This window comes from Mesoplodon densirostris, chromosome 5 (assembly GCF_025265405.1).
Source record: "Mesoplodon densirostris isolate mMesDen1 chromosome 5, mMesDen1 primary haplotype, whole genome shotgun sequence".
In the NCBI taxonomy this organism is placed as follows: domain Eukaryota; kingdom Metazoa; phylum Chordata; class Mammalia; order Artiodactyla; family Ziphiidae; genus Mesoplodon; species Mesoplodon densirostris.
Genome location: NC_082665.1, coordinates 92,986,436 through 93,010,767, shown reverse-complemented (window position 1 = coordinate 93,010,767; position 24,332 = coordinate 92,986,436). Strand labels below are relative to the sequence as shown.

The window sequence follows — 24,332 nt, the reverse complement described above, 5'->3', positions numbered from 1 at the left end:
GTACTTTCTGACCTTCCCTGGCTCCCTGGTCTTTCCCATCCTGCTCTGTGGTGTACTCATCTGCACAGAGAAACCAGCGGGGCCTCACCAGCTGGGTGGGGTTTCACTTGGGGAAATTACCACATCCTGGAGCACCATCCAGCAGTGTTTTCTTAAGACGTGGGAGATGGAGTCACAGCAACTGGGGTGGGAGGGGGGGAAGTAAAAGCATTTACTGTGATGGCTCTCCAAAGAATAGCAGTGTATAAACCTCCCAAAGGTGAAAATGAGTGAAAATGACCATAGAGGTAAGTCTTGGGTGGGAGCCAGGGGACCAGTGAAAGGAAAAGCACCCCCGGGGTGATGGTGGAATCAGGATGGGGCAGTTAGGGCAGCAGGTTGTGGCTGGATTCACAAGCTGAAGGTCTCTCTTTCCCACCCAACCTACTGAGGCTCGGTCAGCTATGGGGCTGTGGCTGGGACACCTGTCTGGTTCCATTGCTGTCTGTTCCTGCGTAAACCTGGTGGGCCGGATCCTGCTTCTAGTTTGGAGAAAAAAAAAAGGATGCCCAGTTATGACTTCTAAAATAGTACTCCAGGTATATGGAACATTCCATCCCCCAAGCATGGAGGTAGGCTTTGCAAAGTCATTTTGAGGATCCTCTTGTGCAAAATGTTTCTTGAACCATTCTGGAACATTGTAAGACCTATTTTATAGGGAGGAAGCCATGAACATTGTAACTTTAAGAATACCTATTAGGCCCTAGCCTAAGGATAGAATCCAGATTTTATTAACAGAATCTAAAATTCCATTTATAGTTTTATCCCTTTAATTCTTGAACCCTCCCTTAAAATGTAGGCAAATCCCTGGAGGGATTCATAGATTGACCCTTATGAATCTTGAGCCTCAAGTCATACCAGAACTACCCCTAACCTCCATCCTCCGTTCTTGCTCCAGGCAAACCAGAATTCACTCCTAGAGGCAACCCCAGGCTCCTTTAGATCTTCATACCTGGAAGTTTCTGAGCCTGATTTGTCTGCCTGGGACACTTCCCTCTCTCTCCTCTTTTTAGCTATCTCAGTTCTTCAAAACCCAGGCCATGCCACTCATCATTCAAAGGCTGTGCTCCAAGACAGGCTTGGTCCAACTGTGGGTTCCCTGACTACGTGGGTCTCTCCTCCCTGACAGCCCTTGCTCCAGTGTAACCATCTTCCCACCAGGTTAAGACTTCAGTGACATGAGCTATGTCTTGTTTATCACTGAATCTCTTAGCATCGAGAACAGTGAGTTCTGGTTATGGAGTGAATTAATTCTTTACTGCAATGTGTTTTTATGGGGTGTGGGTGAAGGGCTGCAGTAGAGAAGGTGAGAATGCCAAGAGAAAAAGAAATGGTAAGCCAAGAGATGCGACTGGCGTCCCCGGAGGCAGTCTCCTCTGGGCGACAGTTTCGCAAAGGGCCAGACAGCTCAGAGGCATGCCGAGTGCTCTGACGCTCTCTCTCCCGGAAGGGAACTTAAATTGACTGTTGAAATTTAAAAAGTATTGACACATTTAATGCACTTGCCAAAGTGGTGTTTAATGAATTGTATCTCACAATAAAATAGGGCAAAGTTTAAAACTCAAATTTGCTTTGGATTTGTATCTGCTACCACCTGTTAGTTCCAGGATCCTGGGTTGCATCATTCTTATTTTTATGTTAAACACTGCCAGCAACAAAAACAGAAAGTAAGGGGGAAATAAAAACAGGTGTAGGGAAGTTAGGATTTCACACAGGCTTGACAGACTCTTGTTTTCTTCTGAAATCCTAGAAAACAGAAAACCACAGGAAGATGGCTTATTGAGAAAGACCCCCTTCAAATTGTCCGTGAGTCAAACAGGGAACAAGAGTTCCTCAGATGGAGAAACTAAACCCCAGACTTCATTTGTCAACAAATGCATCAGGGGGTCAAAATTCAGGTCCCCCAAGGCTGAAAACAGAAAAGAGAGCAATGACCTTAAAACAACTGATTTTCGACCCAGCGACAAGACACCAAAACCTAATATGATGAGTCTGTTCTAAACATTTATTTTGTTAAATGCTTTAAACAATTTGCTCATTTTACTTTTTTGTTTCGGCCATGCCACACAGCTTGCGGGACCCCAACCAGGGACTGAACCCAGGCTCCCAGCAGTGGAAGCGTGGAGTCCTAACCACTGGGCCGCCAGGGAATTCCCCTCACTTTCCTTTTAAATTATCAAAAGTAATATGTTGCAGAAAGGTTTAGAGAAAAATACCCTATTTCCTTTCATTCTAACACAAATGGTCATTTCTTCAAGATTCTTTTCAGCCTTTTATTCATATACATGCATTTATGGTCAACCAACCAGTCAAACACTGAGTATCTGCTATGTGCCAGTCACTGTTATTAGCAGTACAGCCATGAAAAAGAGAACATTTGCGTACGTAAAGAACCAAAAGCAGATATAATTTCAGTGTGATAAGTCATATGAAGACAAAACAGGCTGAGGAGACAGAGAATGATGGGCTGGGGGTGCTATTTTAGATGTGGTTGGAAGGAAGGAGTCTCTGATTTGGTGGCATTTGAGCTGAGATCTGAAAGTCAGCCACGTAGAATGAATGAAGCCAGCTACACAGGTATTTGTGGGAGTAGTTTTCCAGGCAAAGGGATGTGTGAATGCAAAGGCCCAAGATGGGAGTGAGCCTGGAGTGCTTGAGAGCAAGCCAGGAGGTTAGGCATGCTAAAGCAGGATGAGAGATGGAGAGTGGATGAGAGTAGTAGACCAGTCAGAGAGGTAGCTGAGGCCAAACGGACGTACTTTGTACAGTTATAAGAGCTTATAAAGCCCGCTTGATCTTACACGGAGCTGTGATCCTACTGAGACATATTAGTATTATTATTATTTTTTTTGCGGTACGCGGGCCTCTCACTGTTGTGGCCTCTCCCGTTGCGGAGCACAGGCTCCGGACGCGCAGGCTCAGCGGCCATGGCTCATGGGCCCAGCCGCTCCGCGGCATGTGGGATCCTCCCGGACCGGGGCACGAACCCGTGTCCCCTGCATCGGCAGGCAGACTCTCAACCACTGCACCACCAGGGAAGCCCCTGAGACATATTATTATACTGCTCAGTTCTCATATTGTTACATAATGTTCATATGCCTAATTTTGACAGTGGCATAATATTCCATTACATGCCTATGCCATAATTACTTAAGTTCCTTTTCTGCCCTTTAGTGAATATCTTTGGCTTTCCCTCTCCCCTATTTTCTGCTTTACTCTGTTTCAGCAACTAGCACAAATTCCCAGAACAGAGATTACAAATACAAGGGTTATGAAAGTATTGCCAAATCTCTCTCTAAAGTTATGTGTCGTATACAATGCCGTCACTATATTATTAGATTAAATGTATTTTTAAAACACTTTAAACTTTTTATGCAAACATATACAAAAGAAGAGAGAACAGTATGAGTCCCCATGACCACCTCCCTCTAACAATTACCAATCCATGGCCAATCTTGTTTCATTTATACTTACCCTCATGTCCGTCAGATTATTTGCACCAAATACCAAAAATATCATTTTACCTGTAAGCAGATTGAATGCATTTTTGGAAGTAGAAAATTAAGAAGTCTTCCTTTAAAAGAGGGCAATCAGAAAGTTGTTGATATTTGTTCTAAAGTATGATTTGGAGCTTCAGGAACATGGTTAATGGATACCCATAACCATGATTAAATTAACCGTGCAAGACCAGTCAGCTGGTTATCCCAGCTGGGCAACACCATGCGTGGCTTCTCCATTTCCATTTCTCCCCAAATCCAGTGGCCCCTGGAGTCATGTGAATTCTGTCCGCCAAACAGCTCTGGGACCTCATTCCTCCTCTCCGCTGCTGTCCTGGCTTTCATTGTCTCTTGCCTGGACCACTGCCACAGCTTTCTCCCGGGTTTCTCTGCTCCTGGTCTTGCTCTGTGGCCAGCCTGTCCTCCACACTGCTACTGGGTGCTCTTTCTAAACCACAGATACTGTGGTGTCTCTCACCGGTTTAAAATCCTTCACTGAGTCTTTCTTGCCTTGTAGAGAAAGTCTATACTCTCAAGCATGGTCTTCAAGGTATTTGTGATCAGTTGAATATCTCTTCACAACCTCTGCCTTGCCCCCAATCTTATGTCCATCCGCTACTCCTGACATTCTGACTGACTGTTTCCTGAACTGGCCACATTCCCCTGAAGTGGGTACCTGTGCCTAGAAAGACCTTCCCTTGTGGCATCCTCCCTCTGCACCCCTCCCCCATTTATCCCTCCCTCATGTCCACCCACCTGGCTGACTTTCACTCACCCTTTAAGGTGCAATTTATCTACCACCTTCACCTGGAAGCTTCCCAAGATGCACCCACTGGACTTTGGATCCTCTGTGGCTTTCTTGTCTGTCTGCTCCATCAGACAGGTAGCTCCTTGGCAACAGGAACTTGTTACCTTGGTTCCCTGTACAGCATCACCCATGTTACAAACATGTAAAAATGTTTTATGAAAGCATCGGGATTCTTGGTTGTAAACAACGGAAACAAATCCCTACAGGTTTAGCTTGGAAAAGAACCTAATGAGAAGATACTGCTTGGCTCACAGAATCACCTGGAGAAGCAAGAGCTCGGTTCAGCAGTAAAGCCGCCAGAAAAGGCCCCAAGGCACTCCATGGAGCTGCTTATGTGTGGTCACTTTGCACCCTCCACGGAGTGCCAGCCCTCCCTCCTCAGCCAACCTGTAGCAACTCTGACTCATCTGTTTTATATATTGAGGTGTGACGTAAGATATTTTTTGAAGAAAGTGTTTTATAGATTAAAAAAAAAGAAATATATGGTCTGTAAGGAGATGTCCAGGGGCCTCATAAATTGGTACTCATATTTATACTTAGGTGGTTTGATAAAGATTGGTCATCTTGATTTATTTTGGTTATTGAGGAACTGTAAAACTAATATTCATTCATTTGCTCAGTTATTTGTTCATTCAACAAATGCTTACAAAGTACCTCTAATGTAAAAGGCATTGCAGAGTCCCATCTTCCTGGGAGACCTCAGTAACTTTAATCACTATGTTCCTGAGAAATGAACCAGGCAGGAATTATAATTTCCATTTTATAGATGAGTAAACCAAGGCTCAGAGAAGTTAAGTGACTTGCTTACCTGATGGACCCACGAGTTGAACCAGGTTTTCCAGTTGTGCTGCCTTGGACTTGCCAATCATATAAATATTACAGAGTGCCCAAGTAGGCTGTGGTCTGAGAAGAGATTTCTGAATCTGTCAACTGGTTGGTTGGTGGACCGCACCCCACCAGCCTGCAAATCTCGTAGCTGCTCAGCCTTGAGACCAAAGAAAAACCTGGAGACAACAACAGAGACATCAAAGCTCATTGGTTAAGGGGCATCTTCCACAAAGGCCCTGGAGCAACACTCCTTCCATGGATGGCTGGCAGCAGACAGGACATGGCAACAGCCTCCACTACTTGGTGGAGAAGGAGGCTACCATTTATAGGGGAATTGATGTCAGGTGGGCTCATCAGTTACCACGGAAACCAGCAGCAGGGGCAGGGGGCAAGCACGCAGGCAGTTATTGATTAAGCCCTATAACTAAGAGGATTGGATAGTCATGTGAGTGAAGCAGGGCCTGGTGGAACAGGGGATGGACAGAGAGCAAGAGAACAGCCATCCTGAATGGCCTGACCACACGTAGGTCATTGGTGGTGACCTCTGAGAAACAATTTATTTGGCTAGGTGAGTGTGGCAACCAGAATGTAGAGGGTTAATTGGTAACTGTGGTGAAGAAGTGGGGTCAGCAAATACAAACCATTCTTTCCAAACATTTGACAGTAAAGGAAATGATTGACAAAACAGTGGCTTGAGGAGAAAACAAAGAAAAAGAAGGTTTGGTGAGGCTGGAACTTGAGCATGATTGTAGGCTGAGCCTATGGAGATAAAAAGCTAAAAAAAAAAAGAGAGAGAGAGAGAAATAAGATACAACGCAGAGAAAAATTTTTTAAGAACAAAAATTTTTAAAAGCAGCTGCACATAATGGGCTTTGGAGCCAATTGCTCTGGGTTCAAATTCTGCCTCTGCTGCTTACTGCTTAACAGTCTCTCTGAGTCTCAGTTTCCAAATCTATGTGTAATTGTGACTCTTTGCATTAAGTTTACACAAAATGCCCTGTACTCACATCCTCCATCCACAACTCTCCTCACCCAAAATTAGGGTTGCCAGAAAAAATACACACAATATTTGGGACATACTTTTACTAAACAATGATTCTTTGTTTACCTGAAGTTTAAGTTTAATCGGACGTGCTATTTTTATTTTTCCTAAATCTGGCAGCCCTACCCAAAACAAAATACCTTGTATCCAATGTACCATAATAAAAATTGAAGACGAAAATGAAGAGGTGAATGGTGGGTGGATGATGCTGCCCCCTACTGGTAGAATGTGACAACACCAACCATCCCCACAAAGATGTACAGCCTGTAGGTGGTTTTCTTAAAAATAGCAAGCCACCAAGAAAACAAAACAAAACAAAACAAAAATAGCTAGCCACCAGACACACTGTGGAGGAGAGGGGGAGTTTTTATTATCCTGCTAATATTTTAGTCTAAATTTACTACTACTGTAAGGCCATTATCTTTTCATTTCCACTGGTACTAATATATTTCTTTTTTGCTATGTGGTTGTACATGTTTTGTCAGGGGTAGTAGAGTATTAGTGCACATTCAGAACTTATGCTTTCCTATTGGATTCCAGTATACTCTTTGCATGTGTTTTAAACTGTGCATTTTCACTTACAAAACCTCTTTAAAGTCACTGTCCATACATGCCTATTCATTTTTCCTTACAAAAGTATGATGTGTTTCACATGTGTCTTAAATGTTGACACATTCAGTAGGTAAAGCCCTGGTACATAGTAGGCACTCAGTAAAATCATAGCTTTTTATTTTTATTTATTTAACTTATAAAAATTGTAGTGATATCAAGTAGTGTGGTATTATTACAGTGGAACTTGGTAAGGGTGCCACATAAAAAGTCCCTAATAACGAGGACACATGAGGCTTTCTGAGTGTATTCTCTGGCAGGAGTTGAGAAAATACAAAAGCTCTCCCAGGGACTACTCTCTCCGGATGTGTCAATTGAAGGGTCTAGGAAATGAGCAGCGAGTGTTTCACTCGCTCCCTTTAGCCATCTGAGGCTCATCAGTGGTGACTGCAGTGCTTCCCCTTCCTCACCTGTCTGGTTAGGAGGCCAGTGCCTGGGCATACCCCCAGCATTGCATTCACCAAAGATGTTTGTGCACCCTTCCAGCAGCGCTGTCTTAAACACTGTGCTAACAAGTTTACCTCTTTGTCCAAGACCAAAGCTCCATCTACATGCAAGAAGCCCAGGTCAGGCCACAAAAGAAAAGCCACCGAGTTCCTCAGGCTCCTTTCTAGGAAATGGGTCACTGGAGCGGCCAGTGTTGAGCACCGACCTCAGGAACAGAGGTCAGGTTTTGTCCCCTTCTGAGGTGAGGTTTCACAAGGGACCAGTTCAGGGTTGTTGTCTGTCTTCTCACTTGTCTTATGGCGATCATTATGCATCTTTAATACACTCTGTCATTCACAGCAAATTTTTCTTTATTTTTATAATACAGCTAAGACTATCACTTCAGAAATGGAATTAAGATCCAGGATGGAGGAAAATGAGCCGTTCCTGCAGAAGCTGGGCAAAAACCCTGCCGGCAAGTGTCTAGATTTGAACAACTGTAGACTAACAACAGCGGATGTGAGGGAGCCAGGTCTGTATGGAGTTGACCTTGCGCAGAGGCACAGAGGGCCTTTGGACTGGGATGAGCAGGGTAAGTGCTGGGTCCTCACTTAGTAATCCGAGGTCTGCAGGGTGGCCCAGACAACTCAGGAAGCTCAGCTGCAACACTATTTTTTTTTTTAACAAGTTAATTGATTCTTCCTCAAGCTTCAAAGATTTGAGCCGAGTATAAGAGGGAGGTTTGTTTGTTTTTCCTGAGCAATTTTACTTCTCTACTGATTACCTCTAGCTCCCTGAAACACATCTGTTCCTGCATAGGATGTAAACTCATCCGTAAAACTGAGCCCTGCTGGGAATTTAAAGGGGCATCTCGTTGTTATCTGTGGAATGAAAACTGTCACTACCAGCAATTATTGCTCACACCGTTTTACACAAAAGTGCAACTACTGTTTGTGACACTCTAGCAGGAGTTTGGTTGTGAAGAACCATCTTCCCAACACCACTGTCACCACCTTTTTAAAAAACGCTCTTTTTTCAGATACCTTAAATCAAGTCTTGAATCAAATTATGTGTGGCTACCAACAGAGATATCAAAAGAACTGCGTTTTGAGTGAGGGTTCCTTGAGTATTTTAATTAAAATCCATGCCATTATATTTGAGACAGATTTCTTATGAGGGAGCTCTAACCATGCCTGTGATTCTCAAATGCCTATGTACATGTCAGAATCTCTTGCAGAACTTGTGGAAATGCAGGCACTTGAGTCCAACCCAAACCCACCGAATTGAAATCTTTGAGGGTAGGCCCCAGGAATCCTGTTTTTTTCCTTCTTAATGTGTTCAATAAGCTTTCATACTTTATAAAGTTAGGATCATGGTGAACAAGATGAAGTTGCTAAAGTGCTTTGAATGCTAGTAGAAAGAAAATATATTTTTTGCCCCCTAAGCATGTTTTTAGAATTTCTTCGGAATTGTGGAAAGTCAGGAATTGCTATGCCTGTAACTCTAGAAGCTCACCATGCAGCGTCTGATTGCTGCCACTTTAACATTTTAACATGCCATTTTAACATTCAAGACAGATGTTTAAAAGCAAGCAAGCAAAGACACTTTTGACCCCTGACTTTGGCATTTCCACTCTTAAGTCTTGTTGCTGCAGGAGATAAAGATGACCTTTGAGAATCTTGTTCACAGAGAGTAGCTTCAATTTTCGTGAGCAATGGAGGAGACTCAGAGAAGGTTCCGGTCAGGGTTTGTGCCAGTCTAAACCTGCACATGTTGGCCCATGTAGGTATAACAGGAACTTTATAAGGTGGTGACACCCAGGTGATCAAGATAAGAAAGAAAAGGTAACGGGCACCCTCAGTCTCAGCGGTCCTGCCAATGGAGTATTCCCCAGACCTTCAGCCTGAGGGTCCAATAGGACGACAGGGTGACGGGTGTCAGGGGGTTTTGCAAAATAAAAGGACCCGTGTACACATTACAGTGACAGTGGTAGTAACAGTCCTAGCAGTAGAATTACAATTTCCACTACAATAAAGGAGTTCTTATGAAATCTTATGGAAACACCACTGCATTTCCAGAGTGCAGTTATTTGGCAGAAATAGAAAACGTCCCAAGAAATAGGTAAAGCAAACGTCACAATGTCTCCAGTTGTGCGGCTGAGAGATCCCTGCTTTGTGGCAAGTCAGAAAGTCCACACTCCTTCTATCCTCTTACAGAGCAACAGGCAGTGGATCCTATTTACTACAAATCACAAATTACACGTGCAAATCTGGTTTTTCTTGTGTTCACTTCTACTTGCTTTGCTGCCTTCTCTCCCAGACTTGGAAAAACTGGATATTTCCTGGAATGATTTCATAGGCAGAACCCTCCATTTACTCATGCAGCAAATGCATCTTGTCAGCAAGTTAAAAATCCTGAGGCTGGGTAGTTGCAGACTTACTGCTGATGATGTTCGAGCACTGGGTATGATGAATGCTTCCCTTAAGAGATGGCTCCCCTGGAAGGATCTTTGCAACCCAAACCCTCAAGGGCGAATTATCTGGGTCACCACCCCCTCAAGTGCCCATGCACGAGGATGAGAGCGCTGACTGTACATGATGTGATGCTGTGTTGAGCACTTGTATACCTTCTAAGGAGCTGTGTAACCTGCACCTAGCATCGTGCTAAGCCCTGGGATAGAGAAGGGAACAGGCTGACCAAGCCTCTGTTCTCATGGAGTTTAAGTGGAGGTAGTAACTGTAAAATTTGCTCACTTTGGGTCTGTTACCTCATCTGTAAATTAGAGGAGTTGGGATAGATAATAATTAAGTTCCTTTCCAATTCCAAAATAGTACTTCTCTCTTCTATTTTCCCATTCCCATTTTTAAAAAATGATCAAAACAAGATTTTTCAATTAAAAGCAATGATTTAAATAGGACTAGAACCTCAATTAAGTTAGTTTATAGTATATCAAACATTGGATAACATAGAACACAAGATAATTTTTTTTGTTGTTGTTGTTGTTGTGGTACGCGGGCCTCTCACTGTTGTGGCCTCTCCCGCTGCGGAGCACAGGCTCCGGACGCGCAGGCTCAGCGGCCACGGCTCACGGTCCCAGCGGCTCCGCGGCACGTGGGATCCTCCCGGACCGGGGCACGAACCCGCGTCCCCCGCATCGGCAGGCGGACTCTCAACCACTGTGCCACCAGGGAAGCCCCATAAGATAAAATTTGTCATGCTACTAACCCAGCTGCTTTACTGGGTTATGAATGCTGGGTTATCTAGAATGCTTGCTGGTTTTAGATGCAATTAGTACTTTTTCTGTCTTCTTTTTGTCTGAAGTTTCTTATTTCGATCATGTATTTTGATCATTTACATCTCTGCAAAGATTTCTGTAAAAGCAACAAAATTTATGCCAATGTCTTCTCACTAATCCTTCCCTAGAAAATAGGGGCCAGCTGATGTTTCCTGGTTCACCCTTCCTATAGCTAAGGAAGAACGTTATACATCTCAGAGCTGGCCAGGTCCTTTCAAATCCTAGTCCCACTTCTAATTCTCTTTGTGACCATGGACAAAATACTTAACTTTCTGAGCCTCAGTTTTATTATCTCTGAAAAGGGGTGATATCCAACTCAAAAAAAATTATTGTGAGCATTAAATAATTTCTGTAAAGTACCTACTACGTGCTTGACACATAGTAGGAACTCAATAATCGATAATTCTTTCCCTATTCCCTCATCCAGAATTACCTTTCTGTGGTTTTTCATGATCAATATAGCCCCACTGGTTAGCAGCTGGTTATCGTGTACCAGGGTCTCAAATTTAACATACTGTTACTCAGTCATGAAAAGAAGTATAGATTATTTTCTATGACTAATCTAATCTTTTTCATGATCCACCATCCTTAAGAAACCAGGAAGTGGAATTTCTGCCCTGGGGCCCACTCTAAACTCATCTGGTCCAGGAGAGCGTCTGCACCCTTGTCACTTATGTTTTGTGTCCTTTCCCCTCTCCCCAAGATTTTATCCTCTCTGGAAGGACTTCTGCATCCTCTCCACCAGGAGGGGCTATCTTATCATCCATACTCTGCTTAGCCTTAATGGCAGATGGAGTATAAGGAGAATAAATGGTTTACTGATAAGAAAACATAAATCAGGAGGCATTTCAACATTATTACACCTGTTACAATTGCTTAGTGCAGGATTGCAAATGCCTAGGCCCTCCAGTACCATATGCACTGCAGACAATCATGTACTCTTTCTCCCTGATCCTGGGGGATGCCTCAGGGTGATACATATCCACGCCCCTTTGACTGGCAATGGCATACAAAATGACACGTGTTTATCCCTGGCTTATGATATTATAACTCCTGGAGAATTTTCATTTTAACCTGGGGCTCCTGGACTCCAAAAACCTTAAACCATGCAATAAATAACCAGTGGCAGAAGTTCCAGCCCAGTAGTGGACAGTGGAAGAGAGGCTTCTGGACACAGTGGACCTTCCAGCACTCTTAACTGGTGCTAAAATTGACTCCAGACATTGAGAAAGCACATTTGTCGTGTGTGTGGCTCACCATTCTGTTCTACCCCCAAAGCAGTGAAAATTATTCCTAAGGGCTGATCTCCCCACACTTCCCCTGTTCTCTCCCAGCTTCCACTCTGTAGCCCTCAGATGTTCCCTGTGTGAAATGGTATCAGAAATGTCAAGTTTCACCCCCCTCACTGCATCCTCCTCCACCCCAAGGCTGCATCACTGTTATGAGACGCTAGTGCCCGATGCTCTCTTACTAGTTCCTCCCTGCAGTGGTTGGATCAGTTGTATGTGATATTCTTGATGTCAAAGTGAGCTTTTCCTCTGTGGTGGCCAGTGCCCTGCTTTGCTTCTACCTCTGGCCAATCTTCCTCTGGCCAAAGTATATTTATTACCATAAAAACAATTCGGTAAAACCACCCTTACTAACAGGTGGAGTTTTTTTTTTTTCTTTTTTTTTTTTTTCTTTTTGCGGTATGCGGGCCTCTCACTGTTGTGGCCTCTCCCGTTGCGGAGCACAGGCTCCGGATGCGCAGGCCCAGCGGCCATGGCTCACGGGGCCAGCCGCTCCGCGGCATATGGGATCCTCCCAGACCGGGGCACGAACCCGTATCCCATGCATCGGCAGGCGGACTCTTAACCACTGCGCCACCAGGGAGGCCCTTTTTTTTAACACAATGTTTACTTACCAGCATGGCTTCAGAACTCTGGAGGGACTAGACTTGCTGTGCCTGTACCTGTAGAAGCTCACCGTGCTGGGAGTAGGTAAGAACTGGGTCCTTTTCTCCTCCCTGTTCCCTGGCATCTAACCAGTAGCTGGCCCGGCTTCAATACTCCTTAAACAATGGCTGTATTGATTTTGAAATGAATTCCCTGCTTTGCGGATTAGCGATCAACCTGATCTTTGGGCTATTTTGTAACAGGAGAAGCACTTAAAGCACTGCCTGAACTTGAGTTGAATTTGTCCAGTAAAGTGGAAGGAAACTTGCCTCTGATCCTCCAGACATTCTGAGAAGGGAACAAGATACAAATGCCTGAGCTTGTGGACTATGCCCTCACGTCAGAAGATGGGGCGTTTGTGGGTAAGTGGAATTTGGAAGAGTTCTTCCCAGGAAAAAATGTGAAGGCACCCATGATTGGATAGCTTGGAAATCAACGTTAGCTGTGTTTTCTCTCACCCTGAATTGAAAGAGTGGTTCACTATATCCCAGGTCATATGAAGATGTACCTCCCTTCTGCCTGCCCCAACTTTCACACCCTGCATCTTTACTGAGTTGTCCTTTGGATTTCCTTCCTTCCAGGTCAGTTGCTACTTAGGCTGCAAAACCTTGAAGTACTTGATCTTTCTATTAACAGAAACAGCGGTGGCAGTCTCAACAGTATTGTTCAGGGATTAAAAAGTACCTTAAATCTGAAAGTCTTGAAGTTACATTCATGTGGATTATCACAAAAGAGTGTCAGACTACTGGGTAAGGGCTTCCCTGGTGGCGCAGTGTTTGAGAGTCCGCCTGCCGATGCAGGGGACACGGGTTCGTGCCCCGGACCAGGAAGATCCCACATGCTGTGGAGCGGCTGGGCCCGTGAGCCATGGCCGCTGAGCCTGCGCGTCCGGAGCCTGTGCTCCGCAACAGGAGAGGCCGCAACAGTGAGAGGCCCGCGTACTGCAAAACAAAAGCAAAAAACAAAAAACCTACTGGGTGAGTTAGGAATGGCTAAAGTTTCTACATAACTTTATACTATATGGAATTTTTAAGCTGTTAGGAAATACAACAAAACATAAACAGTGGTTATGTTGGGGAATAAGATTATGGGTGATTTAAATCTTCTTCATGTTTTATTGATTTTCTAAGTCTTTTACAGTGAGCATGTATTTTCATGATTACAAAAATAATCTTTGAAAACGGCTGACTCTGAAAAGGCCAGGATATTGTAGGTCTGAGAGAGACACTGTGCAAAATAAGTGTGCTACTAAAGCTGTCCATTTTTCTCTTACTTTTGAAAATGCCAGCATTATTTTATGCTTAGTAGTAGGAAGGAATTGGTACTGATAAAAAGAACAGCTTCAGTGACATCTGTAGTTAAAATTTACTCTGCTATGGAGTATCCACATTAAAGAATAGGAAATGAAATGTGTATTTATCCCTTCAACTTCTAGAGCCTGTAAAATCCTTCTCCCTGGCAGTTTGAATAAGTCTAGAATGCTATGACAGCACCAGTGCTCAAGGATAGTAGGGGAAGCTTCATTAGTTGAAAGATTTTGATCAAAACCATTGACGATCAATGCAGATCACAGGGAGTGTGTATTTGAAGCCACTGTCAGGTCCAAAGGGGTAGATGGTACAAAGTGGACCGTTATCCCACTGTCTGGGCTTTTGTCAAATAGTGTACGTATTGTGTCAGTCTCCCTTCTCCACACCTGCCCCCTCTCCTGCCGACCGCCTTGTAATATGTCAGAATGGGGTTCTGACCTTCTTTGTAGGTGCTGCTTTTAGATACTTGTGTGAGCTGAGGACACTAGACCTTTCCTGCAACAAGGAGATGAAGACTCCCCGGGGCTGGCCATGCTCGAGCACCTGGAGGGGCTGGATCTTCACCAGTGCTCGCTGACGGCCGACGACATGGTGTGGCTGAGCAGGTACTGCAGAGCCAAGGGAGGACTCTTGGAGCCTTGCCATGTGTTTGCAAACCTGGCGAATTTGAGATGTGCTGTTTATGAAGTTACCAGAAGGATCACATCATAAAAGTTTTGTGAATGCCCCAATATAGTATTTGGCAAATATTAAGCGCCCAGTAATTGTTAGTGAATCTAAACTCCTCCTACACACATCTGTAAAGGATAGATGTGGCGCTTGAGGGAGAAAATTTTTGAATTTATGTGGCTGTTTAGAAATGGATCTGTTACTGTTACAAAGTGTGTTACAAATAGGGATGTAGAAGGAAAGCCAAAACAAAAGGTGTTGAGTCTTTCTTGCTAATCAAGTGAAGCCGAGGCACTTAGATACAAATGAAGTTACAGAAAGTCAGTGGGACGGTGCATAACGACTGTACATTACAACTTGAGGTCACTACGCTTACTTTCCTACCACAGACATAGTCCTGTAACCTGTAATGTATAAGTGCAGTTTCCCCTAACAAACAGCAAGCATACTCTTGAGATCAAGGGTTTTATTCCACCTGCAGCCCCAATAAACCTTCAGAATGCATCCAGACTCTGACCATGGCTTACCATCTAGACCTCTACTACCCGGGTCCAGCCCGCTGTCACCTCATGCCTAGATTATTACAAGAGTCCAGATGGTTTTCCTGCTCCTCTGTCACTCTGACTGCATTCTCTATTCCTTCCCCCCATTGACTACTCCAGCCACAGCACGTGTGCTGACGCTCATGCACACCAGCCATGCTCTGCCCTCCCTCCGTGCTATGGGCTGGTCCTGCGTAGGGATGGGTTTTTGTTTTTTTTTTCAGTATCTCTCTGTTGCTCATGCACAGGGTCTGGCACATAGTTGGCAGGCAGTAAATGCTTGTTGAGAATGTGATTGATCGAATGAATCCATCAATAAAGAACGAGAAAAAGAATTTTTTGTTGTTGTTTTTAGTACAGTTGGGGGAGAAAAACAGTAAAATAGGTCTTTAGGTCTAATATTGATTTTTAGCTCTGCTAAGTTATTTCTTAGACTCTTATCCCTCAATTGGGGAAAATGAGAAGAGTTCAAGGCTTTCATGAAGACTTTAAAGTAGTAAACAATCCCTTTTTGGGCTCCAGGTGGAGACTGTGAAGTGCCACCATCCCCTTTTCTTATGAATGTCCTACCTGTGGAGACACTCCTGAATTAGCAATCCACCAGATTCCAAATAAGGAATTTCCCCTGCTACAACTGAATAACACCAACGTCCTGTCTCATCTTATTGCTCAGAGGAGGATTAAAGTGCTAGAGGATCTGAATTGTTAACACTAGTACAACAGAGGGATTAGCCTCTCTTATCTAGATCTGCAGCCACCAACACGGGTAAATGGCCCCAGAAAGGTAATGGTTATTTAATAACTGTAGTGAATTGCATTGTTCTCCTGCTTAATTTTGAAAAGATGGAAATGAAAATACATCCCGTTTATACCTTATGATGTTAAAGAATTGAACATTCTTTGATCTGATCATTCTCGATAGCTCCAAAGGAATGGAATTACAGGTCATTTAGCCAACAACGTTTGATGGATCATCTAATTGCTCGAGGCACTGTTCTGTGAGCTGAGGGAAATTCACAGGCAGGAGCTTCAGGCTGGTGGCGGCAGCAATAAACCAAATACGTGGTGAAGTACAAGGTGCTGGGGGCGTTAGAAGAGGGAGACACCACAGCAAGTACCTGCCCTTTTCCCTTCCCTTCCCCTTCCTTTCTCCTGTCCTTCCCTCCTTCCACTAACATTTGTGCTTCTGGTTTCCAGGCTCTGAGGCACACTCTGGGCATGAAGCAGCCCCTACACACAGAGCTCACCTTTGCGGGGGGAGGGCAGAAGACAAACACAACCACAAACAAATCACGTAACGGGGGTGCTGGGAGGAAAAGAAAATAGGGAGATGTAATAGTGACCAAAGGGTTACTGTGGGTTTGGTGGCCCTGGAAGATTCTGAGGAGGTGAGCCAGCCCCACAGAGATCCCAGGATACTGCATTTCCCACGTTGGAAAGAACTAGGGCAAAGGTCTGGAAGCAGGAAAAGCAGCAGAAAGATAGCGAAGCAGGGGTAACTCCTGGCACAGCAAGGGCCTTCAGGACCCCACTCCGGTGCTGTTAGCCACAGATATCTGTTCTGATTTCTTGATTTCATTGCCTTTCTAGTACTTCTGACTTCTATTCTGAGAAAAGAATGATCATATCAAACATTAATGGAGCAGTTAGTGTGTGCCAGGCACTGTACCAGGCACTTTACATATACCAAGTCGTTTTATCTTCCCATTGCCTCTGTGAAGTAGTATTGTTATTCTTTTTTTTTTTTTTTTTTTTTTGCCGTATGCGGGCCTCTCACTGTTGTGGCCTCCCCCGCTGCGGAGCACAGGCTCCGGACGCGCAGGCTCCGGACGCGCAGGCTCAGCGGCCATGGCTCACGGGCCCAGCCGCTCCGCGGCACATGGGATCCTCCCAGACCGGGGCACGAACCCGTATCCCCTGCATCGGCAGGCGGACTCTCAACCACTTGCGCCACCAGGGAGGCCCGGGAGTATTGTTATTCTTATTGAGAAAACTGAGGTTCAGAGAAGTTAAGTAACTTGTCTGAAACCACACAGTTCTTTAGTAGCAAATCCAGGATTAGAACCACCAGTTCTGTCTCCAAAGTCTTTGTTCTTAACTTCTAGCCTTGAGAGAGTCTTGGAGAAGAGCCCAAGCTGCACACTGGGAAGAATGGCTGGTGTGTATGTGGTGTGTAATTGTGTGTAAGGCAGGGCAGGGGTCAGAGAGGGAAGAGCTGTGCTTGCTGATCAAGAAGACAGTGGGGGCTTCCCTGGTGGAGTAGTGGTTGAGAGTCCGCCTGCCGATGCAGGGGATGCGGGTTTGTGCCCCGGTCCGGGAGGATCCCACATGCCATGGAGCGGCTAGGCCCGTGAGCCATGGCCGCTGAGCCTGCGCGTCCGGAGCCTGTGCAGACTGTGGGACCCAAACACCCAGAAGACCCTTTGTGAGATGCTGCCTAAAACATGTCACTGTTGATGTTTTAATAGCCCAGGTTATCCCTTTTCTCTCGAGTTTTCAAGAATTGGATTTATCTGCCAACAGAAAGATGGGCAGCTCTTCTGAAAACCTACTCAGCAGGCTCCGATTTTTACCAGCATTGAAGTCATTGTTACTCAACAACTGTGCTTTGGAAAGTGAGACTTTTACTGCCCTGGGTAAGAGCATTCCCCAAATCCCTGCAGGCACTGGTAACATAACATCTGAGAGGGGAGGCCTCTCTTTGCCTACAAATGAATTTCATTCCAAGGCTCAGCTGTAGGCAACGTAAAGTATTAATTTGTCTTTCTTTCAGGAAATATGCTTTCTTGAAAGTGACTTTCAAAGCCACATGAATGATTTCTGGCATTGTAAATTTAACATTTAAAATTTAAAGTGTGCACAGTTGGCCCTTTGTAACCATGGGTTCCAAATCCATGGATTCAACTGACAGCAAATCGAAAATATTTGGAAAAAAATTGCCGGAAAGTTCCAAAAAGCAAAACTTGAATTTGTCTCATTCAGGCAACAATTTACACAGATAGCACTTACATTGTAATAGGTATTATAAGTAATCTAGAGTTGATTTAAAGTATATGGGAGGATGTGCATAGGTTATACGCAAATACTGTGCCATTTTATATAAGGGACCTGAGCTTCCATGGATTTTGGTGTCTGCAGGGTGTCCTGGAAACAATGCCCCTGTGGATACGGAGGGACGGCTGTATAACCAACTCTGAAGGCTCACCTTTCTGGTAATTTTTACAGTATAATTTGGAATTGCTGGAAAGGGAGGCATTTACTAGTGTGTGAGCCTAGCTGGCTGCCTAGCACCTAACCCCAACAGGTTTTGTTGTCCTCTCTCAGGAATCTTGGCGTTCCTGAAGACCGTGGATACAGCCTGGCCTACATCAGGGATTTACTAAATCTGACATTTCTGCCTATGCTGGGGGAAGGGCACTGTCAACGAGTAGAGGGAGACATTTTGAGGCAAAGGGACTTTGCCCAATTTTCCCAAATATACCACCCAGGCATCCAACACTTTAAGCACATGGTGCCAGGGGTCCTCAACCACCTCCAGCTTCAGCGATTCACTGGAGAGACTCACAGATCTCACTGCTGAGATTTATTACAACAAAGGGATACAAAGCAAAATCAGCAAAGGGAAACATGCATGGGGCAGAGTCCAGAGGAAACCAGGCCCAAGCTTCCAAGATTCCTTTCCCAGCAGAGTCACAAGGATGCGCTCCGTTCCTGCAGCACGTTGTGACGACATGGTCTGAAATGTTTCCTGGGAAGGCTTGCCTGAACCTTCAAGTCCAGGGTTTTTAGTGGGGCTTGGTCATGAAGGCACCCTCTACGAAGCACATACCAAAATTCCAGACTCACAGAAGGAAAGCTAGTGTTCAGCATGAATCATCTTACTTGTACACAAACACTGTAGGCACAACAAACCACCCTTATAAGTTAGGGGATGGTAACAACACTTCCAAATTCCAAGTTCCCAGATGTCAGCCAAGGGCCAACCTTGCCAGCAGGACTTTGTAGGGATAGTGGTCTCAGGCCTGCTAGGTTAACTCTGTTTTGTACACATGCACAAGACTAGTGTGGTTGGATTCTGGTGCTTCCTGGGTAACAGTGAAAACTGAGCCCTTCTCTCTGACCTTCCCTCAAGGGTTATGTCTGTTGACACTCCCTTAAAAATGAATTGTCTGGGCTTCCCTGGTGGCGCAGTGGTTGAGAGTCCGCCTGCCGATGCAGGGAACATGGGTTCATGCCCCGGTCTGGGAAGATCCCACATGCCGCGGAGTGGCTGGACCCGTGAGCCATGGCCGCTGAGCCTGCGTGTCCGGAGCCTGTGCTCCGCAATGGGAGAGGCCACAGCAGTGAGAGGCCCGTGTACCGCAAAAAAAAAAAAAAAAAGAATTGTCCTATGGACCCAACAGGGCTATTATTAATGAAATAAAGGCATTCTATTAATAAAGAATAACAAGTAGTTATTTATTAATATCTGTTAATAAAAATAAGTACACATAATTTATCCCAAATTCTAAGAACTCTCTATTTAGGGTACTCCTGCTCTCCTTTTCAGCCCAAGTATTCTGTTTGACCCACGGGGTCTTGGTCCTTGCCAAGTACTGCTCCCAGCCCTCCCCCAGCACTGCTCATCTCATTGACCACGTGTCTGGATGGGGAAAAGTAGCAGGATATGTACGTTTCCTAACCTGGGGTCCACGGCTCCTCCCTTAAGAGACTCAGTCTATAGTTATGCCTGGGCAGGGAGCTGTGAACTCCCTAAAACTGATTCCAATTCTTTTGTTGGTGGGGAACATATGGTACATTTTTCTGGCTCCAAAGCACCTGGGATCAGACATCTGAAAGCAAATCCTGGCTCTGGCTCTCATGACCTGAGGTACTTAACAACTCTGTGCTTCAGTTTCCTTGTCTGTAAATGGAATAATAGGATCATATCTCATAGGGTTGTAAGAATTAAATGGGTTATTACATGTGAAGTTCTTGGAAATGTGCCTGGCTCATAGTAAATGCTCAATAAATGCCAATTGTTAATATTATTATGGGGAGAGTGTCTATAAATTTTACTCAAAAAGTAAATTTTGGGACTTCCCTGGCGCTCCAGTGGTTAAGACTCCGCACTTGCACTGCAGGGGTGCAGGTTCCATCCCTGGTCGGGGAACTGAGATCCCACATACCACACGGTGTGGCCAAAAAAAAAAAAAGTAAATTTTATTGTAAAAGCCAGCAGTTGCCTAGAGAACCTCTGGTAAAATCCAGATTCCTTCATGTGATCTAACAGGCCCCCTGGCGGCTCTCCCCCTTGCTCCCTGAACCCAGCCTCAGTTGGCTTCTTTCTGTTCCTTCATATCACCGAGTTCTCTCCTGCCTTTGACCTTCCTGTTCTCTAGAATTCCCTACCCCCTAGTCTTTCCTGGGGAGCTCTGATTGCAGGTCTCAGTGTAAATGTCCCCTTTTAAGACAGCCCCTCTCTGAATTAGAAGTCCCTGTATCTTCCTTATAGCCTTTATCAGAATTTATAGTTATGTATTTACTTGTGTGGTTTTATAATGTTGATACTTCTCCCAGATTGTTACCCTCTTGAGGGCAGGGATTGTGTTTATTCTTCACTGCATCCTTCAAAGCACATTTTCGGTATTAGTTAAGTAAGTCAGTAAGTAGATAGGCAGGTTAGTAGATAGACAGACATACAGACAGACAAACAAATTTCTCAAAGGGGGCTATAATCCCCAAAATGGCTAGGTAAACACACACACACACACACACACACACACACACCCCACATTCCACTGCTCAGACTAATGTTGTTAGGAAAATTTCACAAAAAAATAAATTTGGGGACAACATGAGATTTCATAAATATACTTCCTAGATGGAAAATGTTGAATATTTTTAAAGAAAATTTTGTTTTTAACTTTGTGTCTTCTGCCATCAGAAGGCACAACTCTTTTCAATTATAGCTACACAATCAATGGATCATAATCAAATAGATATTACACAAAATTACATCGTCTGACATAAATCTTTAGACAGTCCCTGACTTACAACAGTTTGACTTCACACTTTTCGACTTTAAGATGGTGTAAAAGCTATACACATTCAGTAGAAAACATACTTAGAATTTTGAATTTTGATCTTCTCCTGGCCTAGTAATATATACGTGGTGCAATACTCATGCCATCACGAGGGTAAACTTAACAATCACTCTGTACCCAGACAACCACTCTGTTTTCCACTTTCAGTATGGTATTCAATAAATTACATGAGATATTCAACATTTTAGTATAAAACAGGCTTTGTGTTAGATGATTTTGCCCAACCATGGGCTAATATAAATGTTCTGAGCATGTTTAAGTAGGCTAGGCAAAGTTATGATGGTCAGAAGGTTAGGTGTATTACATTCATTTTTTACTTAATATATTTTCAACTTATTGGGATGTAACCCCACCATAAGTCGAGGGAGACCTGTTTAATTCAATTTGAATTAAGAAGTAAATCAACAATAAAAAAGAAGTAAATCAAGTAAATACATATTTCTCTGCATCACTTTGAGAAAAGAAAGTTCCATTTCTTATTGATAGGTCTCTGTACCATAGGAGTGGGAGTGTGCTCTTGTTAGATATTATAAAAAGGAATATATATCTACCCCTCAAATGTATATTATTTTTTAGAAAGAAGGCAGAATAGTTTAAAATGTAATTAATGGCTATACCTTGTGGATAAGTTGCTCTGGTTAATTTTTTTTTTTTTTTTTGCAGTACACGGACCTCTCACTGTTGTGGCCTCTCCCATTGAGGAGCACAGGCTCCGGACGCACAGGCTCAGTGGCCATGGCTCACGGGCCCAGCCACTCCGCGGCATGTGGGATCTTCCCGGACCGGGGCACGAACCCGTGTCCCCTGCATCAGCAGGTGGACTCTCAACCACTGAGCCACCAGGGAAGCCCTCTGGTTCATTTTAATGTTAGGCAAAACCGAGAACTAAGCAGAAAATCTTTGAATTTCCTTTAAAAATCTTTCCAATATACACTATTTCCCTTCTTTGTCTCTGTTAACTGCAGTTAAGTAAACACAAATACATTTTGGTGTTTCAGAGTTCTAGGGAGGTTTGCCTTGCCTCTGAATTTCAACAGCGACCAGGACATGTAAAACCAGGACACACTCTGGAAATCATGACTAGCTGTGAAAACTGTTCATCTCTTTCTCCCTCTTAAATGTGAAGTGAAGGAAAGAAATCCCAGTCAATAGTGAATTCCATTTAATCAAGTTTTAAAAATTTTTATTTATTTATTTATTTATTGGCTGCGTTGGGTCTTCATTGCTGCACGTGGGCTTTCTCTAGTTGCAGTGAGCTGGGACTACTCTTAGTTGCAGTACGCGGGCTTCTCATTGCAGTGGCTTCTCTTGTTGCGGAGCACGGGCTCTAGGCGCACAGGCTTCAGTAGTTGTGGCACGGGGGCTCAGTAGTTGTGGCTTGCGGACTCTAGAGCACAGGCTCAGTAGTTGTGGCTCACGGGCCCAGTTGCTCCGCGGCATGTGGGATCTTCCTGGACCAGGGCTCGAACCCATGTCCCCTGCATTAGCAGACAGACTCTTAACCACTGCGCCACCAGGGAAGTCCCCATTTAATCAAGTGTTACTTTTCTAAAGTTTCCAACATTTCTTCCAAATAAAAGTAGACAACCTAAATTGAGGCCATGAATTTCAGGCAGGAGAAACGGTCTCTACAACTGTCTTAACCTCACTGATAGTAATATGTTGCCCTAGCCTAGGTTCCTCAAATTCAAGACTTATGACCTCTAAGGAAACCTAAATTATTGCTATTCTTATCGCTGTCAATTTCAGCTGAAGCCTCCATTCACCTCCCTGCTCTGGAAATAGTCAGCCTTTCTTGGAATAAGTGTGTTGGCAGCAACCTAAAGCTGCTCCTGAAACGCTAAAGCTTTCAACGTCCCTTCGGGTGCTGAGGCTGAGCAGCTGTTCCCTGGTGACAGAGGACGTGGCTCTTCTGGGTTTTACCTACTGGTTCCATCCAAAGCAGTCCTGGCACTCAGAGCCCAGCGTGCCTGCCCTGCCGGTCCAGGGCAAGGGAGGTGGAGAAGGCAGCGAGGCCTGGAGCTAAGCCCTCTGTGCAGTTTCCCTGGTCCCTGACATCTGCTTAGGAGAGAGCTGGTTAAATCAGATAAGGGCAATTCTAAAACCAAAAAGACAGTGGAAAGTGTTTCATAAAAGGAGATGGAGGAATTTCCCTGGCGGTTCAGTGGTTAGGACTCCACGCTTTCACTCCCGGGGGCAAGGGTTCAACCACTGGTTGGGGAACTAAGATCCCACAAGCCACAAGGTGCGGCCAAACATTAAAAAAAAAGAAGAAGATAAAAAGGAGATAGACATAGATATGGTGGTGGAAGAAGGAGGATTACCTGATGTAGAATAGAAAGTTGGAACACTGGATGTGGATGGGTGAGGCTTCTTGTCCTTGAGAGGTGTGTGCATGTGTGGATTTTGTTTACGCCTATACCCACCTTGGCTCAGCTGGGTGCAGTTTTCTGTGTTCACCTACTGTTTCCTGTGGATAAATTATGCATAAGCAAACAAGAAATTTGTGTTATGCTCACACTGTTCTCTGATATTTCAATCTAGTTGGAACAAATATGTGTTTTCAAAACAAGTGTTATGGCCAAACACTGTAATTGGAAGATGTGGACAAATCATTGTGATTTTATTTTGCATTTCCCTAATGACTAATGATGGTGAGCATATTTTTATGTGTTTATCTGTGTTTATCTGTAAACTGTATATATTCCTTGGTGCAATGTCTGTTCTAATCTTTTGCCTAATTAAAAAAACTGGATAGTTTGTTTTCTTCTTAATGAGAGTTCTTTAGATTTTCTGGATGCAAGTCTTTTATCAGATCTATAACTTGCAAATATTTTCTCTCAGTCTGTAACTTGTCTTCTCATCCCCTTAACAGTGTCTTTTGCATAGCACGACTTTCAGTTTTTTTTTTTTTTAATATTTATTTATTTGGCTGTGCCGGGTTTTAGTTGCAGCATGCGGGACCTTCGTTGCAGCATGAGGGAGCTTTTAGTGTGGCATGCGGGATCTAGTTCCCTGACCAGGGATCAAACCTGGCCCACTGCATTGGGAGTGCGGAGTCTTAACCGCTGGACCACCAGGGAAGTCCCAAGACTTTCAGTTTTGATAAAGATCTATTTATCTATTTGCTAATTTGATGGGTAGGGCTTTCTGTGTTGCATCTTAGAACTTTTTGCAAAACCCAAGTTCTCAAGGATTTTCCTAGATTTTCTTCTAAAAGGTTTACATTTACATTTTACATTTTGAC

At 44.2% G+C, this 24,332-nt stretch overlaps 1 protein-coding gene across 1 annotated transcript in view; it reads left to right on the top strand.

Moving 5' to 3' along the window:
• Positions 1–265: 265 nt before the first annotated feature.
• Positions 266–24,332, top strand: part of LRRC31 (leucine rich repeat containing 31) — a 28,035-nt gene continuing 3,968 nt past the window's right edge. The window contains 11 exon segments of the mRNA XM_060098835.1: positions 266–287; positions 1,790–2,029; positions 2,605–2,616; positions 7,638–7,781; positions 12,682–12,840; positions 13,060–13,227; positions 14,238–14,294; positions 14,297–14,389; positions 17,468–17,635; positions 22,835–22,915; positions 22,918–23,001. Coding sequence (XP_059954818.1) covers positions 266–287; positions 1,790–2,029; positions 2,605–2,616; positions 7,638–7,781; positions 12,682–12,840; positions 13,060–13,227; positions 14,238–14,294; positions 14,297–14,389; positions 17,468–17,635; positions 22,835–22,915; positions 22,918–23,001 — 1,228 coding nt within the window.